Source organism: Balaenoptera borealis (assembly GCF_965194805.1).
Source record: "Balaenoptera borealis genome assembly, chromosome: 4".
NCBI classification, from domain to species: domain Eukaryota; kingdom Metazoa; phylum Chordata; class Mammalia; order Artiodactyla; family Balaenopteridae; genus Balaenoptera; species Balaenoptera borealis.
The window spans coordinates 79,460,836-79,485,377 of record NC_138861.1 but is presented as its reverse complement, the minus strand read 5'-3'; the positions used below and the strand labels follow the sequence as shown (position 1 = coordinate 79,485,377).

The following is a 24,542-nucleotide window of genomic DNA, read 5'->3' as shown; positions in this document are numbered from 1 at the left end:
TTATTTTAATTTTATTTTATTTTATTTTTATTTTTTATTTTTGGCTGCACTGTGTGGCTTGCAGGATCTTAGTTCCCCAACCAGGGATCAAACCCGTGCCCCCTGCAGTAAGGGTGCGGAGTCCTAACCACTGGACTGCCAGAGAATTGTCTAGAAATACTTATTTTAAAAAACGTATTAGGAAAACTCTAGAGCTGCTTTCCCAGGCAAACGCAAAGAGAAAATGATGGCCAGCAAAACCACCCGCTTCTCGAGACAACCAATAGTTTCTCTTCTATCGTAAATCACATAACCCTGTGAGGTGTCTATTGCTGCTCAAGAGCTAAAGGTTTAGCAATTGAGTCTCCCATCCAGGTTTCCTAGTGCCCAAAGAATTTAGGGCAATTCTACCTCACCTGGGACTCACCACAAATAAAATGTGGCAAATCATACAGTGTTTCCTTCCTGCTTTCTCAGTGTCTCAATTTCACACATCATTTATGCTCCTCAGTACCCAGGACACAAGCTCTCCCTGTCTTTCTACCTGCCACAAAGGACAACAGTGCCAGCTTACCTGTGGCCTTCTATTTCTCCACATTTGGCACTAAATTTCAGTGAACTACACACATCAGATAATAAAAATAATAGGGCTCAAATATTTACCAAGACTCATAGGAACCCCCCCCAAAAAAAGTAAAACTCCAATTCCAGAAAAACTAAAAGAAGAAACTGTATTATCTTCATCTTCGACCAGAAGCTATAAATTTGATTATAAGAAATAGGCATTAAACTAAGATTATCAACTGGTCACTTTCTCAAGGTATTTATTCATGGACAAAATAGAGTCCAACCTAAGATTATTGGGAATCCCCTAGCTTTCGCTTTAGGCAGAAAATCTGAAAACTTTGAAAGAGGTCATGTATTTTTAACTCAGTCAAAATAGACAACAGAGCGTTTCCAGAATATAGCACTCTGGTTGAGTATGCCACTAAAATAAATGAATGTGATATTGATCCATTATAGAAATACCCAAGGGAGATTGTTTTTCCTAAAAGCATTTACAGTGAATGCTCTACTTGGCTCCCACTTTTCCAAACAGCCCATGGACCATTAAAAATATATATATATATATAAATAAAATGTTTAATATCAGTCTACAGAAAAAAATTTCTCTACATGTGCTTGACACTTGGAAAACATTAACTACAAATCAAAATAGAAAAGCAGCTGTTTTCTAGCTAACTAAGGTCAACAGGCTTCTAAGCAAAACGGTGGAGTGTAAACGCTAAATCATGACCATGTGGTGCAGGTAACACATTCCCCAAACTGTCTGTGTGATTATGAATAAATATTAAATGCAGTAGGTGAAATGAAACACTTCATTTAATTGTTTATGATTTTCAAAATGATTTAGAATTCATCCTAGATCAAAATAAATGTATGCGATAGATTTGTTCGCTATATAATGTGTATTTTATTCATATAGAAAAATTTACTAATTAGATATAATTTTATTTTTCACTTATTAGTTGCTCTCTTCTTTGCTAATTTTGGCATAGAGATTTTGCACATAACGTGTTATTTCCACTAACATGGCTATAATGAATGTAAAGGACCCATAAAGTCAATTTACTTATCACACTGACCCTGTAAGTCAGCATCCAGCTCTGTCAACACACTTTGAGCAAATGCCAACTCCTCAGTTATACCCCTGTGTAATTCACTTAAAGGGAGTTCCTTATCGTATGAAATATTTCAACAGTTGTTCTTAACATTTTGTTTGTAATGACTAGCCTTATTAATAATCTTTCCTTTAACTTTTTCACCTAACCGTAGTGGTGAAAGTGCTAATAATATCTGTTTACTCTAAAATAATCTTTAAACACCAACTTTTTCAGGAAACACTGTCTTGAAAAACAACTTTCTTAAAAAAAAAAAAAAAAAGTTTCCTTGCTCTTAAACTCTCCATATCAAAGCAAGTTGGCAGAATAGAAAGATAACACATGATATACGGTAGTTGCTAAAGCTAATGTCCCTAAACTATATTTTTGAGAGAAAGACAAAGACAGCAAGCCTAAAGGACTTGTCTTTAAAAGCCTAAACTGACTAGACCATTTGTTTTCAAGCATCTCTGGAAACTAACCAACTCTCAACTCACAGTTGGTCCTCTATTACGCATTTTTTAAAAGCACAAAAAATAGAAATCAGTAAGACTAAATACTGTCAAGCTACATCACGATGAGCTACAAAAATGCTGAGCGTTATTAGCCCAAAGTAGAGTGTTCATTCTTCCAGTGTTGCCCCATCCTTTTCCACATTCCTATTTTAACAGTGCCGTGGTTAAAAGTACAGGTTCTACAGCCTGACCACCTGGGTTTAAATCCCATCACTACTTACCAGCCCTGAAACTTTGGGCAAACTCTCAACTGCCATAAAATAAGGAAAATCAAAGTACCTCCCCTTATCGGGCTGGCCATTAGCATCAAATTAGTCAACACATACATAAACACTTGGAACAGTTCCTGGCATACAGTAAGTTCTCAATAACTGTTAGTCATTACTACACAGTAATAGTAATGAAAGTAAAATTGTCTTCCTTAGGGCTACTAAGGTACTTTTATATTTTATTTTTATTTTCGGCTGCATTGGGTCTTCGTTGCTGCGCATGGGCTTTCTCTAGTTGCGGTGAGCGGGGGCTACTCTTTGTTTCAACGCGCAGGCTTCTCACTGCGGGGGCTTCTCTTGTTGCGGAGCACGGGCTCTAGGGGCACGGCCTTCAATAGCTGCGGCACGCGGGCTCTAGAGCGCAGGCTCAGTAGTTGTGGTACACAGGCTTATTTGTTCCGCAGCATGCGGGATCTTCCTGGACCAGGGCTTGAACCCGTATCCTCTGCATTGGCAGGCGGATTCTTAACCACTGTGCCACCAGGGAAGTCCTAAGGTACTTTTAAATAAATGCCAATTTCCTTTTACTCTAAGTGCATCCCAGCATAATAAAATGGCTAAGGTAATTTTCAAAAGTGAATCACTTAACCCACTTTTGGAGTAAAATAACTGTGACTCTTTCATGCTAAGTTATTAATAGAAGGCCACATTACATCAAGGTTGTATGGCTCAAAAGTGTTTCTGCTATAACACAGCTCTATTTAACAATGTTTAAGAAACAGTCTGCATTTCCAACAATAATAGTCAAGTATTACTGATCATTTACAATGAGTGGATTGAGCACCGTGGCAGACAAAATAATGCTCCCCCCAGAGATGTCCACATCCCGAGTCCCAGAACCTGTGAATAGGTTACTTTACATACCTTACATGGCAAAAGGGATGTTGCAGATGTACGTTAGGGAATCTGAGATGGGGAAATTATCCTGGATTATTCAGGTGAGCCCACAGTAGTCATGGAATCCTTATAAGCAGAAGAGGGAGGTGAGAGGGTGTGTGTCAGAGCTATGCAGTGTAAGAAAGACTCAATGGGCCATTGCTCATTTTGAAGATGGCAAGGGGCCGCAAGCCAAGGAACACAGGAAGCCTCTAGAAGCTGGAAAAGGCAGAAAACAGATTGGCCCCTAGAGCCTCCAGAAGGAATACAGTACTACCGACACCTTAATTTTAGCCCAGTGAGACCAATTTTGGACTTCTGACCTCCATAACTCTAAGGTACTATATTTGTGTTATTTTAAGCTACCGAGTTGTTATAGCAGCAATAGGAAACTAACACAGGCACCTTACTAAGTATCCTCACTATGGGCATTTCTTGAGTTAGCCTTCCAACAATCCCATGAAAACAGATGCTATAATTAACTCTTCTTTATGAAGTTTCAGAGGGAAGGAAACCAAAGCTTACAAGAGTTGTTTAACTTTACCCAAGAATTGAGTTGGGACATGACACATACCGATACACACACACCCACACACCCTTCTCATTTTGGACAAGGTATACAAGTTAAAAAAAATCAACCATCATCTGCATGTTAAAAAAATTTATTTTCCTATGATACGAGTTTGAAATTAATTCCTTATCTTTATATCTCTAGCCATGTGGTAACACATTTACTTTGCATTTTCTATATGCCAGGAACTATGTATTTACTCTCTGCTGAAAGTAAATTACAAAATTTAGTAAGAGTTTCTTATCATCGAGATGTTTATAGATTAGCTGGGGGAGACAGGCATGTAGCCTAAAACTACAGACCATGATACAAATGCTTTGAGAATGATATGCATAGGACAATCCGGTGACAACAATTAGAGAAGAAGTTGTCATTCCATTTGAGAAAGTCAAGAAAGGTTTCTTAGGGAAGAAGATCCTCCATGTGAATCTTAAAAGATGATTAGGGATTTTCTAGGTTTGAGCCAAGCATTTGTGGGGAAGACGGAGTTGTAGTAATAGGGAATGGAGAACTTTCTAGATAGAGCAAAGGGGAAAATATGCAAAAGCTGACTAGCAGGTAATTAAACATGGCTGGCACACAGGGGACTCACAAGAGAAAAGGCCTGAAAGGAAGTAGAAGCCAGGCTGGGAAGGGTATTCCTGTCATTGGTTTGGAATTGATCTTGTTGTGACAGAAATTTTGCAGAGTCTTAAATGGGGTAGAATGTTATAATGATCACTCTGGCAACAGGGTGATGCTTGAAAGGGGCTAAGTCTAGCAGACAGTTAGAAGGCTATTGCAAGAGTTCAAGTGAGAAAAGAAGGACTGAGTCAAGGCAAAAGCAGTGAGGAGAAAGAGAACATTTGGGAGAGAGCTTTCAGAGGCAAAATTGTAAGAACGTAATGGAAAGAGTCAGAGGTCCCTTCAAGGTTTCCATTTTGAATTACTGGGTAAATGAAGATATTTACCAAGATGGGGTGGTTGCGTTAGTGTTATTCATCAAATATTTTCAATTCTCTCCCATTCTACTAGGGCACATGCTGGGGTTACATTCTCTGGCCTCATTCTGTCTCTTGATATCTTTGATGTCGGTTAAAGGGTACAAACTTCCAATTATAAGATGAGTAAGTTCTGGGGATCTAATGTACGGCATTGTGATTATAATTAGTGATGCTGCATTATATACTTTTTTAAAAGTATAAAAAAAGTATAGAAGTTACTCCAGGGCTCTCTTTCTTTCTTTCTGGCACAAGAACCACAAAGGTTCAAGATGATGGCTGGTCCATCAATTTAGTCCTTTAATGACCTGAATGAGCATAGCCCCCCTGCCATCTTGCAAAGCACATGTTGCAAGTGGGAAACTGACCTTCGTCGTTGTTAAGCCACTAATATATTAGAATTATTTGTGTTCCACAGCATAGCATAGCCTGCCCTGACTGATACAATAGATAATAGAGAATGAAAAATAAAAGTTGTAGAAGCTTCCTTTTGTTACTGTAATTATTATAAATAGAGTATAAAATGCTATGAGACATTCAAGGGGAGAAAAGTCTAAATCCGGGGCAATCTAAACACTTCCTCCAGAAGGTCTTGAGAGACTTCCCCACAAATGTGCATCTTCTTTGTGTTCCCAGAGCACACTCCGCATATACCACATACACACTCAAGTGAAATTGTCTGTTTTCTTGTCTGCCTCCTCAAAGGTAGGAAGGTATATTATGCATGCCTGCATCTCAAGCACCCAGCAGAATGCTTGGCACCAGTGAAGGTCTCAATAAATACTTGTTGAATGCATGAGTGATGAAGGAAGTCATGGGAGAAGATGATATTGTCTAGAGACGTCTGGGTGCAAAGTGAGAAGAGAGCTTAGGACAGACGCCCCCAAATTTACTGGATAGGTAGAGAAAGATGAGCTTAAGGAGACAGAGAAAGAGCCGCCAGAAATAGAAGGAAAATTAGAAATGATAATATCCAGGCAAAGCAGAAGAGCATTTCGAGAAGAAGGGAGTAGTCAAGACTGAGCAGGATCATAGCTGGGCGTCACATCTGAATGGAAGAATGCATTGTTGGCCCCCAAAAAATGAGCATGCTCATTGTGAACAGATGTAAACAAACACAGAGAGAAAGCACAGGCTCTCCGTTTCAAACTCTTGTTCAAACACACATCGGTTCCAAATGCTGCGCATTCAAAAAAAGGACATTGGGGGCCTCAGAACAGATTTAGTAGTAGGAAAAGAAGAGGAAGAGGAAAAGGTCAGATTGCAGTGGGTTAAGGACTGGATGAAGCATAGAAATCACCTGGGGATCTCATTAGAAGGCAAATTTGGCAGGTCTGGAGTGGGGCCCAAGATTCCAGATTCTGCATTTCACACAAACTCCCAAGTGACGGTGATGTTGCATCCACGTACTACACTTTGAGTACAAGGCTTTAGCCAGCCCTTTCCAAAACCTTAGACATAATGCATAACCTCAGACCTAAGGAATTAACGAAAAAATATTTTCAGGTTTGAGAACTCTATGTTTTTGAATCTGCTCAGAAGACCAGCATTATTAAAGGAATTTGGAGAATTAAATAAGGAACGTAGAGTCAGGTCATAAAAGAGCATGGAAAATCTTAAGGTTTTGGTGTAAAGAAATCAGGATCTGGGAGGTTTTCCATTTTAAAATAATATTCAAAACACAACATTATAAGTTAGGAAGTTAAGATTCTTATCATTCCAAATTCTTGTAAAAGCCACAAGCTGCTAAGAAATTTGGTAAGAGAAAAACTATATTTAAGTTCAATGATCTCCAGCTCATCTAGCATTTTTGAAGAGGAAAGTCACTTTTATAGAGGAATATTTCTCTTGAGTTCAAGAAAAACAAACTATTTACCATATTTCCTATACTCCCCACCACTATAATTTCTTTCTTCTTCAGTGCATGACAAAAATAAAAAAATAATAGGTCCCACACAGACTTTACATAGAATTAAGAAAACTAGGATCGTAACCTTAGGCCATTCTTAAGCTTAAGGCTAAAACAAAATTTATTTTAGATGTGGATGAGTGGACGAGCCTTTGAAACCAAGTCTTCAACAGCTGGGGAAAAAAAATGTTAAGAACATTCTAATGAGATTTGGGCGGACCATACCTTTGATGAAATCAAATTGAGATGAATAACAGTTTGCAAAAATCAGTGCAGACCATACTCCAAAGCACCACATTTATAAGACGCTTGAAATAACTTTCTATTTTTCCCCCTGCCACATTCTCTACCCACTTCAACCCTTTCTCCAGACAGGTGTCAAAAACACCTTTTAACAGCCCCAACCAGATCAATCACGCCACTCCCCCACTCCAAAATCCTCATGGTGAAGGTCATGGTTAAAGTGCCACCCCCTCAGGGAAGGCTTCTCAGACCACGTTCAGACCCTCTCAGACCCTGTCTCAAAGAAACAATCTTCCTGCATAGGAGTTACCTCTGTGGTAACTAATCAATTGTGTGGTCGTTTTTATGTGTCCCTCCTTCACTGAACTAGGAAGCCCATGAGGATAGGCTGATTCAGGGCTGTGCCCAAGTCCCATAGGATACTGCCTCGAACTTAACAGGCATTCAATAAAGGAATAAACAGTATCAAATTATATCTACAATTTTATGTGTGTTCAATGTTGCTCAACATGTCAACATAATTTTACTTTAAGTGTTGCATATATAATGTTTCTATATTACTTATAAATAATTTAAGGCAGATATCAGTCCAAGCTCTGATCAAGTATTCCATGGTACTAGCTGACCCTTGTAGTCATGTGATGGAAGCACAACATGTGATGGAAGAACTAAACTGCTAGTTTAGTTCTTATAAGAGAGGAATGAGTCTCTGAAAGTGGCTCTCAGGCCTGAGCCTAACAGTCAAGTGAAACTTGGCATCACATTGCAAATCCAACAGTCAGTCAACTTTACTTCTTCCTAGCTACTTTATTAGCAATTAAACTATACTATGTCAATAGCTTGGTTGTAGGGTTATGGGGTTATAAATTATGGGATTACTATGATGATGGGTCATAGTACACAGATTTTAGTTCTTACAGATGGAGTTAAAATGAGATAAGGACATTTTTGGTCAATTTTTGAGTGTAAGAGAACTATTTATTAACAAGTTATCTAATATTAGTAATAATATTCATAAGCAAAAACCAATTTTTTACTCTCATAATGAATGTTGTCACCTATAAAAACACTTTCACTATATGATATCGTTATATGCAGAATCTAAAAAGAATGATACAAATGAACTTATTTACAAAGCAGAAACAGACTCACAGACTTAGAGAACAAACTTATGGTTACCGGGGGGAAGGGATAGATTGGGAGTTTGGGATTGACATGTACACACTGCTATATTTAAAATGGATAACCAACAGGACTTCCCTGGTGGTCCAGTGGATAAGACTTCACGTTTCCACCGCAGGGAGTGCTGGTTCGATCCCTGGTCGGGAAACTAAGATCCCACGTGCCACGCGGCATAGCCAAAAAAAAAAAAAAAAAAAGATAACCAACAAGGACCTACTGCATAGCACAGGGAACTCTGCTCAATACTCGTATTAACTTAAATGGGAAAAGAATTTGAAAAAGAATAGAATGCATATGTATAACTGAATTACTTTGCTATACACCTGAAACTAACACATTATTAATCAACTATACTCCAATATAAAATAAAATTTTTTTTAAAACTAAAAACAAATTAAAAAAAAATAAAAACACTTTCACAGATATTATTTCATTTTACTTCCATAACAATTCTGTGAAATGAATAAGAATTATATTCCCCATCTCACAGAGAAGGTAAAGCATGTGACCAAAAGTCACACATCTAGTAAATGGAAGAGTAAGATGCTAAACCCAGACCTCCTAGTGTTGAGTTATAAATTCTTTCTTCTAGGTCACATGGCCCTTCAGTATTAGACTATAACTGAAGAAACAAAAACCGAGGTATAATATTGTACCTTTCTTACTCTTCATTTTTCCTTTCAATTTCCTTCAAAAACCTGAATCTTCATTTTAGAGTCCAAACTAAACTAAATTAAACTAAACGAAACCTTTGTAGCTCCAGCTTCAGTTTAAGGGGTTGAGGAGAGAAACGATTTGCTATTGCTCTTTTCTACAGCTTGCTGCTGAAATAATTATTCAGAAAGTCCAACTCTCTTATCTTCAGAAGTCTCTGCCATCTTGACTTTACACATGCCAGAAGCCCAGAGACAAAATTAGAAACGCATAGTGCATCTGTGTTTGTTAGCATAAGGTTTTATCATCTTTTCCTAATCAATAAACCTCTCACTATTATCTCTTTGCCTTTTGAAGCAAGAGCTCCTGTTATTTGTACGCAAGTGGCATTCCAGCATCCCTTAGCAACCCTTACAGACCCAGAAATAACTACAAAACTTTGAAAGAGCACGGATTATATACGCAAACCAAACAGAACATTCTTAAAAGCAAGCAGAATCTAATGAGGTTTTTTAAACAAAGGTATAAAATGATTTTATTGCTCATTAAAACAACAAACATCTCAGTTATAAAACAGGAAATGTTTATTTGGGCAGATATTACTTAATATATCTATATCAAATCATCTGGTGCAGAACCTATGAAAAGAATGCTTTTGAAGACAGTGTTTGGAAAACATCCACTTTCTAAAGGTTACCTACATATAAGCCAAAATAGCACTAAGAAATGGTTACAAATTGGTTCACTTCCTAATCTCATATAAGTGATAAAAGAAAAATCCACCCCTAGGTATAAGCCCAAGATAAATGAAAACATATGTCCGCACAAAAACTTGAACGTGAAGGTTCAGAGCAACATTATTCGTAATAGCCAAAAGATGGAAACAACTAAAATGTCCATCAATTGATAAATGGATTTTTTTAATGTGGTAAATCCATACAATGGAGTATTATTTGGGCCATAAGGAATGAAGTACTGATAGATACTAAAACATGGATGAACCCTGAAAATATTATGTGGAGTGAAAGAAGCCAGTCACAAAAACCACAAATGGTCATATGAAATGTCCAGAATAGGGGAATCTATAGAAACACAAAGTACATTAGTGGTTGCTTAGGGCTGGGGCACAGGGGAGATAGAAAGATGGGAGGGTGACAGATAGCTAAAAGGGAATAGAGTTTCTTCTTGAGGTAATGAAAATGTTCCAAAATTGACTGTGGTGATGGTTGAACTTACCTGTGAATATATTAAAAATTATTGAATTACACATTTTAAATGGGTGAATGGTACGGTGTGTAAATTAAATTTCAATAAAGTGATAAAAAATGTTTAAATTTAATATATAAACAAATAAACCCAATTAAAGTACTGTTTTAATAGCACCCTGCCTCTGCTCAGAGGCCTCTAAGCTGTGAAGCACTTAAAAATGCGTTTTAAACTTATATTAGCATTCCACCCTGAGATGGAAAGGAAATATTCTTCACAGTGTGTGAGCCATTCCACACAGTGTTCTGAGAATGAGACTGTTAAAAATGACAGGGGTATGACTGAGGGAGCTTCTCCCAGACAGACCCTCCCAGACGTAACAACTATAAACTCTGGACAAAACACAAAAAAGCAACGACCCGACGGTGCTGGAAAGGAAACAAAAGCAGGCCAAGTCTGGAGGGGAGGGGAGTCCTGGAAGAAGAGAGGGGCAGAGGTGAGTTTCAGGGTTTTGTCCTGCCTTTAGCCCGGGAGCAGGCCAGAGCTGGCACCACGCGGGGCAGGGCGATTGAAACCCCAAGAGAAAACCTGCAGACTTCCTGGGCCGAGGCATTTTCTGTCCTCTTCTTACTTGTCACCCTGTGACCTCTGACCATCTCTCCGCCTTTGGCTTCTGTGAAACCCAGCATTTCCCGGTTCCTTTCCTTCTTCTCCAACAACACTTCCAGTATCTCTTGATGCTTCCTCTTTCCTTGTCTCCCCTAAACACCGGCATCCTCCAGGGCTTTGCCCCCAGCTTTTAATCAGTGCCCTTTCCCCTCACAGTTCGTCTCCTCCCGCTGCTTCCACTGAGACTCCCACATTCATAACTGCACTCAGGCTCCCTTCTCAGCTTCCCTTCTGGATAGTTCCAGCTTCAGACTAGTAACAATGGGGTGGGAGTTAAATTCTAATGTCAGCACAGAAGCCAAAAATCACACAGACTCACAATTTCCCTTGAAATTCCCTTAGGAAGGTAAGGTGTTGGACTCTTACAGTCCTCCATTTCTTGGCCCAGCTTGCACTGCGGAATTTGCTCACCATAAATGCACTTAAACTATGATTCCACTGTATTTAGTTGTTCCAAAAGCATCTCCAACTTAACATGTCCTAATTGAACTTCCAGCCTGCCCTCCATCTACCTGCATCCCTCTCCTCCGCCTTTACTTCCTACTTTAACAGATGGCACCAAAGTCAACCTGGTTGCCCAAGCTAGAAATCCGAGGGTCAACCCTGACTTCTCTTTCTCCCTCATGCCAAAATCCAATCTGTCTTGATTTCCGTTGATTTTAGTGCACCAAATGCTTTAATCTAAGCCCTCATCATCTTTTACTTAGACAATAGCCAGTCGCCAAATTGTCTCCCTGCCTTCATTTCTTTATGCCTCCAGTCCCCTATAGTGTATCCAGGTCTTTTGTCTTTTGAAAACGCAAATACAATCAGATTTCTCCCCGCTGGGAAAGATCCTCCAATGGTAAACCACCACCCAGAGCAGTAGAAAAAGCTCTTATAAATCATGCTAATTTTAATTTTAACTTCATTTATCTTTAATAATGGCATCACTTACCAACAAAGGAGAGCAGGATCACCAGGAGGACAATGAGAGCACAGATACACGGAATCAGGACCAGCAACAGGAAACGAAGAATATTCGCAGTCGCCAGCTTCTGAGAGCAGCCATCACCCATGGTATCATCATCAGCTCCCAAGACCTAAAGTAGGAGAGGAAAATGAAACATGGTTTTAATATTACAAAGCAACTCAGTACATGGTATGACATTTTAGAGTACAGCTATCCATTTAGAGAAGCAGCATTCCTAAGAGATTTTCCTCCGTGTATTTCAGGGCATGAAATGAGGTTAGTCACCAAATCACACTAATAAATGAACAAATAACTACAAATCACATTCAGGGAAGAGCAAATCATCTATTTCTGAAATGTTTTTCAGGAGTATATGAACCTATAACGATATTCCATCTTGATTTTTTTTTTTAATGTATCTGCTAATTTGGTATTATTCCAAAGGGCTGTTCGTACCATGGCAAGAACTCACCTTGACCTAGAACTCTAAGCAAAGAGTGCCTAATACAGTGATAAAATACTGGTGAGTAGTTGTGGACAGGGCATTATCCAGACTTCATTCTTGTTTTGCTCATTAGTCCTAACCCAAATCTGCATGAATCTGGATAAAATAAGTTTTTAACCATTAATAATTCAGCAAGATTGAATATTACTGACCATGTATTTAGTGGCAAGTTGAACAGTGAAAAAGAGCCTGTTCTGTTGGCCACTGACAGGATGCCCTCCACTGCCCACACTGCCCCTGCAGCCCACCCATTTGTGAGAGAATGATGAGATGCGACGGAGATGGTTCAACAAGATAAAGTTCTTCATATTCTTTAAATTTTGCTTAGCTCAATCTCTTGCCAGAAACAATGTCTGTAAATTCATTTATTGCAACTGGCTTAGGGGAGTAATTTTTTCAACAGAGATGGAATTAAAAATGATTTGAGTCACTATGAGCAGCTCTTCCGATCCCATTAATGAAGATGTTTCTCATGGTTCTCTCTTGGACTTCGGACTCTCCTTGCCTTTTCTTCTCTGAGCTTGAACCACAACCTTGGTGTACCCAGCTCTTGAATCTCTTGAGTCCTGAACTTCCTTTCAAGTTAGATCATACATTTCTGATGCCTAGTGCAAAGCATCATCTCTTCTCAACATGTCCAAAACCAAACTAACCTCCTTCTTTATCCATTACCTTCAAACTAGTTCTCCTGACTTCCGTATTTGTGCTAAAACAAACTCCACTATTCCTATAACCTCAAGACTCCAGACTTTTCCATCATCCTCCCCATGCTATTCATTACCAAGTTTTGTTGGTTCTTCCTCTGTAAGAAAAATCTAATTTTTATAATTGAATGACCTTTGAGAAAGAGCTTTCTCATAATCAAGAAGTTGTCCTAACCGATGATCCTGCATTTGATCCTTTCTGGTATATAACCAGTACCTGATAATTTCCCACGGATAAAAAGGCAACTTTGATGAGTTCTTCTGAATTGCAAAGCATATGTGATTCTCCATTTCTGCTTTATTCCTCCTACATCAAAATGAGTTCTGGTTCACTAACACATATTGCAAGCAGTGTTCACTACATACACTGATGGGATAACACCCTCTGTAATTTTAAGAATTCTCCGTGGGAGACATTATTTGAAAGAACGTATGCTGTTAGCTTAAGAATGGTTTGATTTCCTAGATTAATGTCTTTACTGACCCATTCCCTTTGAACCTGGTTTAATCGACCAGCCAACATGAGTTAATTCAGAGTTAATTTACAGTTAAGTGGCAGGAGGAGGTCATGGAAAGGACGCGACCTACCAGTTGAACCATGAGCTAGACTCAGGCAATCAGAGGCCCCTCACCCCCTCTTCTGTCCTTGGAATGTACGTTACGCCCACTGTTCCCACAGCCAAAGCCATTTTCAAGGACACAGCCTTGAGAGAGCAATGCGCTGTTGAGACCATCTGGATGGTATACATGACTGCATTCCGTTATGTCTTCTATATAAACTCTTAAGATTCTGGCAGGCGTGGAGATCTAATCACCTTGCAGCTGTCCAAGACATACCTTGCATTTAAGTTCCCTTGCTTATTAAAACTGCCATCTACCAATCTGGAGTGATCTGCCTCTTTCTTCAGTCTCTCCTTGCCTTCTGTATATGAGGGTCAGTTTCAGATTTCACCCAATGTGATCTAACACATTGACACAATATAATATAAGATCTGCTATAGCACATTGATTATAACACCAGCTTTGGGTGGGTGGTACCCTTTGAGGCTTGGATATAACATTTACCTGTAAAAAGCCAGTGTGGGGCTTCCCTGGTGGTGCAGTGGTTAAGAATCCTCCTGCCAATGCAGGGGACACAGGTTCAAGCCCTGGCCTGGGAAGATCCCACGTGCTGTGGAGCAACTAAGCCAGCGAGCCACAACTACTGAGCCCGAGTGCCACAACTACTGAAGCCCGTGCACCGCAATGAAGAGTAGGCCCTGCTCGCCACAACTCGAGAAAGCCTGCGTGCAGCAACGAAGACCCAATGCAGCCAAAAGTAAATAAAATAAATAAATTTAAGGCCACACATAGATAAGGAAGTAAGGGCCATAGACCAAATAACAGGTCTAATGGTGACCCAGGACAAACCACAGAGAACCGGTGTGGAGTCCAAAAGAGCCCCAGATGTAGTTCAGGAACCAAGAGGTCTTTCAAGATCAAACACAGCCCTAAAAAAAAAAAAAAAAAGCCAGTGTGGAACTACAGCTCAACAGAATCAGTAGTAGAACTGACTTATTTACTTCATTTACTCAACAAGTAGTTATTGAACACCTACTAATTATAATAAGCATAGTGATGGATATAATAATGATTTAAGACCAACTGTCCCTCCAAAGCTCACAGTCTTGTAGGAGAAATAAGATATGTACATAAATAACTACACTTCGAGGTAGCAAAAGATAAGCACCATGAGATTTATAGGAATTCAAAAGATAGGAATACGATTTCTTGCTGGAGGATCAGTTAAGACATTGTAGAGAACCAGCAGCTGAACTAGCCATGATTCTGAGAAAAGTATCCCTGAAAAGCCCTGTTACAGCTTAAAAGAGTGGTAAAATACATCCAGAGAGGTAAGGAGTTATGAACTTTCTTTGGCTTCCACAACAATGGAAAAGCTTTCTTGGTTAAGGTGGGTGGTCACAGGAGCATTATAGGGATAATCTTCTTGGGTGGCAAATGCACAATGGCCTCAGTGCTATGTGGAATCCTGTGTCCAAATACATCTCATTTAGCATTCATAAGTGAAGAATCAGTAGGGAAAGTGCTACAGGCTCATTTTAATATCTTATATAAGTATATCAACAAGTATTTGACCTCCAGAAACCATATTCATGATTAGTGCAAATGCTTTCTCCAATAACTAGGAAATTGATTCCTTTTATTAAGGGGAGAAGAGGAAGAAATACTTACAAGAAATTCAGAACTAAGAAATACTTAGAAGAAATCTCAGCACTTTCCTCAAGTGCGTAACTTTTCTCTTGCACTCAAGGCCACTTAAGACTATTGCTGTAAATGCTGCATTATTCAGAGGCCCTTTGAGGTTCCTCTGAATATAATGCAACTCTCAGACTTTACTGTTGGGTGAATAATGCCAGATGAGATAAACTGCTAGGACAATTCCTAAGCTTCATTTCAGTGGACTCAACAACTCTCTCTCCAGGAGGTACCCTCTTCCAGAATCTACCCTCCACATACTTGAAACCATAAGCTAAGCACAGGCACAAGCATTCCATGGTGCAGGCAGGGAGCAATGCATCTTGTTGACCTGCACATATTTCAAATATGTAGTTCTCATGTTTTATTAATCCTGTTGGTGAAAACTCATTTCTTGTGTCTTAAGAACTACATTTATTTTTAAAGGTGTCATGTTGGCTTATGTAACATATATGGATACAATCTACCTGACTGGGACATCTCCTTGAGTCATTGGTTCCATTGGGAGACCTTCTCATCTGTCTCTTTTACATTCTTTATTATGCTTGCCTCCTGGCTTAGTGATTCAACTTTTTTTCACAACAGCCGTTCTCTCTCTCGTTTTTAAATATATAGTTGGTTTACAATGTTGTATTAGGTTCAGATGTACAGCACAGTGACTCAGTTATACACACACACATATATATATACATATATATTCTTTTTCAGATTCTTTTCCGTTATAGGTTATTATAGAATACTGAGTAGAGTTCCCAGTGCTATACAGTAGGTCCTTGTTGGTTATCTATTTTATATATAGTAGTATGCATATAGTAGTGTGTAATCCCAAACTCCTAATTTATCCCTCTCCCTCTTCCCCTTTAGTAATCATACGTTTGTTTTCTATGTCTGTGAGTCTATTTCTGTTTTGTAAATAAGTTCATTTGTATCATTTTTTTAGATTCCACATATGAGCAATATCATATGCTATTTGTCTTTGTCTGGCTTACTTCACTTAGCATGATAATCTCTAGGTCCATCCATGTTGCTGCAAATGGCATTATTTCAGTCTTTTTTATGGCTGAGTAATATTCCATTGTGTGTGTGTGTGTGTGTGTGTGTGTGTGTGTGTGTGTGTGTGCGCGCGCGCACGCGTGTGTGTGTGTGTGTGTATCACATCTCCTTTATCCATTCATCATGACAGCCATTCTCTGAGTCTTTCAGGACCTACTGTCCACTGATCCCTCTATCTTCTCCCACTCTATCAACTCTCTCCTTTCTTCATTTCCCTATATATCTTCTTTAAAATCTTTGGACCATATTTCAATGATACTCTTGCTAATGCCCTGAACCCCCTTACCCTTATGGATTTTCTTCTCACCTAGCTTGTAAAAGCCAACATGAGATGAATCCAACAATCTTCTCTCTCTGTATCTACACTTGGACAGTTGAATGTGGCTGTAAAAAGTCACGCAACAGGACTATTTGATTGCTAATTTAAAGTCTTTTCTATTCTCCTCAAACTATCTTTTCCCACTCTTCTGCCCTCACTTTCAGAAGAGGATCCATCCCTATTCCCACCCTACAGAGAGAATAAAGACCATCAAATGGGAATTGCCTCACCTACCTAAATTTCAGCACACACATCTGCTCATTTATAGACCCTTCTCTCCTGTAGAGATGCTATTTAAGACTCTTCCTATTCAAGACTAATCCTTCCATATTTGCTACAGACTTCATCACCTCCTCTCTTCTCAGGAATTTGCCATCTTGATTCTCCATTGAATCATATATCCGATCTCGATTTACCTCTTTCCCCCTCTCCCCCTCTCTTCCCCTCCCTCTATCTCCTATATCACTGCCATCAGCTTTTTACTATGTTAAGGTCTCTCCTGGTTATTTTTTAATCCCTTCTCAAGCCTATATCCCACTTCAGGCACAGTCCTATCTCTCTCCTTCTTTCTCATCCAAAATGATCTCACAGTTCTGAATATTTATTGTCCAAGTTTCCTCACTTACCGCCTACTCTTGTGACCACTACAGTTTGGCATCCACTTCTGTCACTGCACCAAAAGGGCCTTTGCTACGGTCACCATTGACCTCCATGTTGCTCTATTAAAATGATATTTTTCAGCCATCCTTGTAATGACATCTCAGTATCATTTGACAGATCAAATTCTCAGTTAGCCACTCCCATCTTCTTCAAGCACTTTCTTCCTTTGACTTCTCTTTCTGCTCCCTCACTGGTCACTCCTTCTCTTTCTATAAACTCTTTTCCTCCCATCTGCTTTCTCCAGGCAATGCCACCCACACAAATAGCATCAATTGACTTACATCTTTAAACAGTAAGCATAGATTTTTCCTCTGCACTCCAGATCTTTGTATCCAACTGGCCATTTGACATCTCCCCAGTGGATGCTGCAAAAGTACCTCAAACCCCACATGTCTGGTCAAATAAATAATCTCCATCCCCACATCTAGTAATCTCCCATGTTTCCCTATCTCAGGAAGAGATAATTGAGCACCCATTGTGTGTCAGGCACTGTTTGGACACCTGGATACAACCCTCTGCAAATCAAAACTCTCCAGCCTCATAGATTCTACATCCGACTAACAATGGCCATCACGTCTCACCTGAAATCCTGCAAATGCCTCCCCCTCTCTGGTTTACCTCCATCTATTCTTGCACTCCCTAATTTGTTCTCCACACTATAGCCAGAGTGAGAAAGAGGCTGTGTATCATAGGATTACAGAAAAAGGAAACATGAAAAATGATCCCCAAACTGAACTCATTCAGGAGATTCAGAGCCTGGAACCAGAGCTGATTATGAGAACCATGTACCCAGTGGATTGGCAGAGACTTGGGGAGGGCTTTGGACACCCACAGGGGTATAGGGGGTTTCAAGTCCATTTTATGAGGATTTCAAAGGTCAAGAAGACCATAGCTAATATTTCAGGTACATTCGTCTTTATCCTGTCCTACCTTCCTGCAGCTTTTTTTACTTCATTAACACATGGTACATTCTTGGGAATACTTCCACAGCTGCAAATGGCAGAAACTGCTTGTGAACAAGGAGATACCTGCCCATGGATCCCTCAGATAGAAGATTCCCTCCCAAGGCCGGGGCCAGGACTCACCAAAGAGCCAATGAACCAGAAATATCTGACTGGGGATATTAGAGATGGAAATAGCTGCTAACAACCAAGTTAGGACAAAGCAGATGTTCGGCCCAGAAGGAAGCAAGTGCCTTCTTAGGGACAACAGCCTTGCCGCCCTCCACAGCCCCCCTCATTCCGAGTGGGGTAAGTGACTGAGAACTCTACACACTGCTCTCACTCTGATTGCTGGGTTATGCAAGAACTATTTTCCAATCAGGTGGACCTGCCTGCATGATAAATTTTGCATTTTAAATATAGAGAGCGGGGGTCAGCAAACTACAGCCCATGGGCCAAACCCAGCCACTGCCTGTTTTTATCCCTAAAGTTTTATTGGCAGACAGCCCTGTTCATTCATGCAGATATTGTTATAGCTGCTTTCCTGCTACAGCAACAGCACTGAGTAATTGCAACAGAGCCATGTGGCCCACAAGGCCTAAAATATTTACTATCTGGCCCTTTCCAGAAAAAGTTTGCCAACACCTGATAGAGAGTATCACTGTATACCTAAATGCATGGATATTTTAAATTCTACAAATTTAATATGATAACAAAATCAAATTATAAATTCTCTTAAGAATTTATCACGTTATCTCTTACTAGGGCCCTTAGTGAAGCCTGATATAATTGTACAGGTGGCAAACTGACAGATAAAACTGCCTAATTATTGCTGTTAACCCAATACATGGTAACTCTATAAAAGGTTCAAAGATAAAATTAATCTTCAAAATTAAAAAAATTATCCAGACTTTTAATATATTACATTAGAAGAAGAAAGGAAAGCATGAGTTTCAGGGATATTCAAACTGAAATAGGACTGCAACATGCATTATAAACTATAAGAACCAACAAACACTCATAAGATTATAAAGCTAGAAAGTACAAATTTATTCCTGCTTCTGTAAACACATAATCATAGCATAAGTAATACTAATTCAGTTGTATCTTTCTATATGTGTGCAAATATTACCCTTTTCTCATCAGTGTATGCCCAGCACCTAGAACACCATCAGGAATGGATTAATATCTGTGAATAAATAAATGAATTCAATCACCTAAACAAAAACTGCTCTGTACATAATTATGTAAATAACTCCTTTTTTTTTTTTTAATGACACATGCCTTACAGAGTTTATTCTTGAATTTTCTAAAAATACTTGGAGGAGAAAATGTATTTGGTAAAATAGTAAAAATATTTCCTTTCAGGGAAAATATACTAAAAATTAATAACATCAGTTTTTACTGGAACTATTTATTAGTACAACTCCATGCTCAAATTTCCTATTATGAACTTTGAAGTCAGTTAGAAAATGTTGTGTTTCAGAAAGAAAATTGTCATGAATTTTATTACAGAAAAATTTTTTCAACACCACCTATGTTAAGAACATGAAACTATATTAACCCCATAAATCAGAGATCCCCAGACATTCTGGGTTCACAGCACCATCAGTGTCTAGGTAATTTTTTCAGTGGTCCTAGGCCAAAAGAAATGCCTAACAGTTCCATTTATTTATTAGCCTGGTCCAACAATTTTATAAGTACTTATATCCTAAAACTTAGTAGCCATTTGAAAAAATACTACACATAAGTTAAAATTTTTAAATATTGGGTCAGTCAAAAAGTTCATTCTGGTTTTTCCATAACATCTTAAGGAAAAACCAGAACAAACTTTTTGGCCAATCCAATATTTTTATGTCATTCTTAAATAACCACAATTACTTACACTAATGGGGCATGTGTATCTGTTGGGCACTGCACAACACCTCAAACCTCAGAATCAGACTAGAAACCACCACCACTCCTTGCCTGTTCCACGTGGATTTTTGCCTGGTACGACTTTCTACACAGCAACCACCAAGAACCCAGCTTTATGAAGAGAGGATGACATCAAAAGGAATATAGCACAATCTAATGTTGAAACTGTGAACTACCTCAAGCTAGTATTTCATTCGGTAACCAACAGATGTCAAGTATCACTAGATTTCCCTCAAAAACTGAAAATAACCAGCAGCCTCTGTGAGTCACTGCAGTGTCTTGGGGTACTTCAGCAGAGTTTGGAAATCATGGTTCTAGACTATCTATTTCTCCCACATCCATCTGCTTAAATCCAAATCCTTAAAGAAGTAACTCATATTTCATCTCATTCAGGAAGCCTTCCTTGACTACCCAGACAGAAGTAATCTCTCTGAGGCAGACTCCCAACACCTATTCTTTCCTTTGATCTTAGAAACAGAACCCTAAATTTTAGAATAAAGACAGCACTTAGAATTAAGACAGCAATTCCCAGTCTCTTTTGGAGCTGTGTGAGGCCATGGGACCATGTTCTTGACCATGGGATGAACTTGGAAATGGTAAATATGACTTCCAGGAAATATTCTCCAAGACTGGAGTACTGTCCCTCCTCTTTCCTGCTGGCTGGAATATAGATATAATAGCTGATGATCAAGCAACTATCTTGGACCCAGAGATGAAAGCTGTAGGCAGAGGATGGCTGAGTAGCAAGAAAGAACGAACCAGGATCCCTGATGGATTTGTGAAGTTGCCCTATCAGCCCTAAACTGCTTACTTTCAGGCTACATTTATAGGGGAAAAGAATAAGTTATTTCTTGTTATATCACTTTCAATCTGAATATTCTATCACTTGCAGCTGAAGCATTTTAACTGGACTATGGCCTTTATCACCCTCTACTTTGGATCATGGTCATTATGTACACACTAAAATTACTAAACTATAATCTCAGGAGGTAAAGATCCATGTTTAATTCACTCAACAAATAGCCCAGACCATTATTTTTATCCCTTTTTATTTTAGTTCCTGGTATATAGTAGGATCAGAATAGATGTATATTGTCTCAATTAAATAAATGACTCACAACTAAAGGCCAGTAAAATTTCCCAAGAAAAGTTTTAGGTTTTTGATATACTTACTTTTGATGGAAGGGAGGGAAAAAACTATTAAAAGTTCTCTTTAAACACCATACATACATCTAGGCTTTTCATGCTCAGTAATGTAACCATCAAGTTTGTTTACTCACTGCAGCCACAGTGGATGATCTCCTGTTAATAAGAAGCTCAGTGCCTTTTATATGTCGTCAATCAGGATAAGTTCAGAATAAAAATTTACAACTTCATAAATTACAAATTAGCAATTTTCAAGTACAAATCACTAGGGTGATAGCCAAAATGTTTTCAAACGAGGATTAATAGGAAGCAAACAATACAAAGGAAGGTTGGTGGAAACACAGGCAATCACTTCCCAGTCCCCTTAGAGACCCCACATTCTCCACCTACTTCAACAATCTCCTAACTGGTTTCCCCATATCCTCACTTGTCCACTTTCAAACTCCACACTGTAGCCCAAGTGATCTTTTCAAGATGCTCATTGGGATGTGTCACCTCCCTGCTTAAAACCTTCCAGAGACTTGAGAGACAAAGACCAACTTCCCTAATGTGGTATTGAAGACAATGCTTCTCAAATTTCAGTGTGCATGTGAACCATGTGGGGAGAATCTGATCCAATAGGTGTGGGATGGGGCTTGAGATTCTGCATTCCTTACCAGCTCCCAGCTGATGCTGATGCTGGTGGTGTGAGGACCATACTTGGAGTAGCAGGATCTGGAGACCCTCTAGGTGTGCCCCATCTATACCAGGCTCATTGCACACCACTCACGCCCACCCTCCTCTCTCCACACCGGCCACCTGGCTCTTCCCAGTTCCCCATAATCACTCTCTGCCTGGATTGGCCTCCGCCCAGCCCCCACCTGCCGGAGTCACTCAGGATTCACCCTTAAACATCAACTCATGACCCATGACTAGTTCGGTCTCTCGGCCCTTTATCCCAGTTATGATTTACATGTATTTGTATGATCATTAGATTATGTTGGTTATTCCTGCTAGGCTGTAGGCTCCATGAGGTCAGGGACCATGTTGGGTTTTGCTTCTCATTGTAACCCCAGTATTTTATTTTATTTTATTATTATTTTTTTAACCCCAGTATTTTAAAAGGGCCTGGCTTGTAGTAGGCACTCCAGAAAAATATTAAAATAATAAATAAACTCTTCTACTATGCCCTCCCATCGTCAGAAGAGTCTTAGAAATACAAGGAATTGAATGCTTCTCCATGTGTGAATAATTATTACAGTCATAATAATAATAGTAACAATAACAATATGGCCAAACACCCGCTGAGCATTTCGCATGATCCAGGCACTCCTCTAAATGCATTATATATGGAAATGCTCACAACAGCTGTACTAAGTGGTTGCTATTACCATACCCATTTACAGAAGAGGAATTTGAGGCTCTTTGTGAGTAATTTAATTAAAATAATTCAAGCTAATGAACAAAAAAGGCAGAATCTAAAGCGATTCCCTTTTCTGAAACTCAGCAGGTGACTAGAGATCCCATGGTTTTTAATTTGGCTTGAATTCTAGACCATAGCTTTCAGAGCTTCCTGGAACACACCATTTTTCTCCAGCTCTCTCTACAAAGATAGACTAAGCTTTCCCCCACTGAGCCATGCAGGGCTGACCCCGGATGACCCCAAACCTATGAAGGACCAGATCTCATAGCGTAGTCATTGTGGAGCTTTTGATCCTCCTTCCAAGTCAGACATGGCCTAATGGGGGATGACGACTCACTGCAGCTCGACAACGGGAGCCACGTCTTAGAAATGGCCTCTCTGTGGTTTTTATTAATTTCCTTCTAGAGCTCCCTTTTCAACATTACCTTAAAAACCTTCACCTAATTATCTAATAAAACCTTAATTACCTGGCATCTTTAATTACAGAAGTTTTCTACTCTATCTTTCGGAGACGTGGAAAATGATAAGAAAATAAGCAAATTATCAAGAATTTATAAAATACTGCCAGAGAATGAAATGGAATTCCAGAAAATGTGGACTCTTCGACAACTTCTATAGCTTAGAATATTTTGCCCTGAGAATCACATGCAAGTATTGGCCCTAATCATCAGTTTTCAAAGATTTGCTTAGTACACTGTAAGACAGTGTAAGAAAACTCATTTTCAACAGTAAAGATTGAAATAGAAAGGCGGTCCAAGTTTTATTAAATAACATCAAAAATCTAATTAACAACAAAAAAAAAAACTCTTATTCCTTGACCATTCCAAAGTTTTGGTAAACATATGCCATTTTGGCCTACAGGAGCTCTGTAAGTTATAATATTCACCTAATGATACCATCTACAAAGAGATTAACATCAGCTTACTACCTTTAAGGTACAGCATCAGACATAAGAGATATATTGATATTTTTATTTCAAATAGGATATGTTTAAATTACAACCAAAGATCAGGCAGAGTTTAAGTAGTATATAAACTGGTTCTGATCAACAGAGTATTTCGAAATGTGAAGGGTAATTCTACCTTTATAATGTGACGCTACACTATCGATTTTCTGAAATACCAAAATGATTATATTCTTAAATACAATTATGAAATTATGTAGACTTGGGTAATACAGGATGGTTAGGTAACACTTAAGTCTGTGACCCTCAGGGGCACAAATATTACTACTACCCAAAGGTTGTCCAAATCCATGTGTCAGTCTCGTGGATTTAGTAAAATTCTATTCATTGCTTTGAAGTTTATGATATGATCAAGTCAAAATACCAAAATACTCTTAATGAGAGTGCATATTTTAATGGATGGGATTGTATGCAAAATGATGGCAAAATTCAGTGACCATCTGTCGTACCACAAAAGATTCGCTTACAGTGTTAAAAACAATTAAGAAAGATCCATCCAAAATCAACATTATGTATTGGCTTGAGGCTCACTGAGCACTCTAGCTGTTTAGGCAGGAAGGCAGTGAACTGCAAATGCCCTCGCACTTTGCTGTTTCCACAATGCAACAGCCTGCCTTGAGGACAAGGTCACTCCAGCTGGTGTGGCTTGAACAGGACACCGAAACTCCCTCTAAGCTCTGAGGAGATGTTACACTGTCACGTATTAATATCCGTACATTCCAGAAAAAAGGCAGACACTAAGACTCCACTGGCTGATAGGTAATCCGCTTGGAACATTGTCCTGCACACAGCACACAACCATCAGTCCAAAATGTGATCTGAATTGTTGTTTCAGTATTAGAGATGGAGCTTCTCCAACCCACCTCCACTCTCTGTCCACTGAGGAAAAATGAGCTAATGTTACCCCCTTATTTAAGAAGGGAACAATCTGCCACTGTTAGACGCTTTCCTCTCTGTTCTCAATAAACTGTGAAACCACTCCTTACATGGATTGAGAGTAGATTTATTG

The 24,542-nt window shown here is 39.1% G+C and overlaps 1 protein-coding gene across 1 annotated transcript in view; it reads right to left on the bottom strand.

Annotated features, from left to right (window-relative positions):
- CORIN (corin, serine peptidase) overlaps positions 1-24,542 on the bottom strand; it is a 270,732-nt gene that overhangs the window by 223,473 nt on the left and 22,717 nt on the right. Inside the window, 1 exon segment of the mRNA XM_082390479.1 lies at positions 11,652-11,796. Within this exon segment, the coding sequence (XP_082246605.1) occupies positions 11,652-11,796 (145 nt within the window).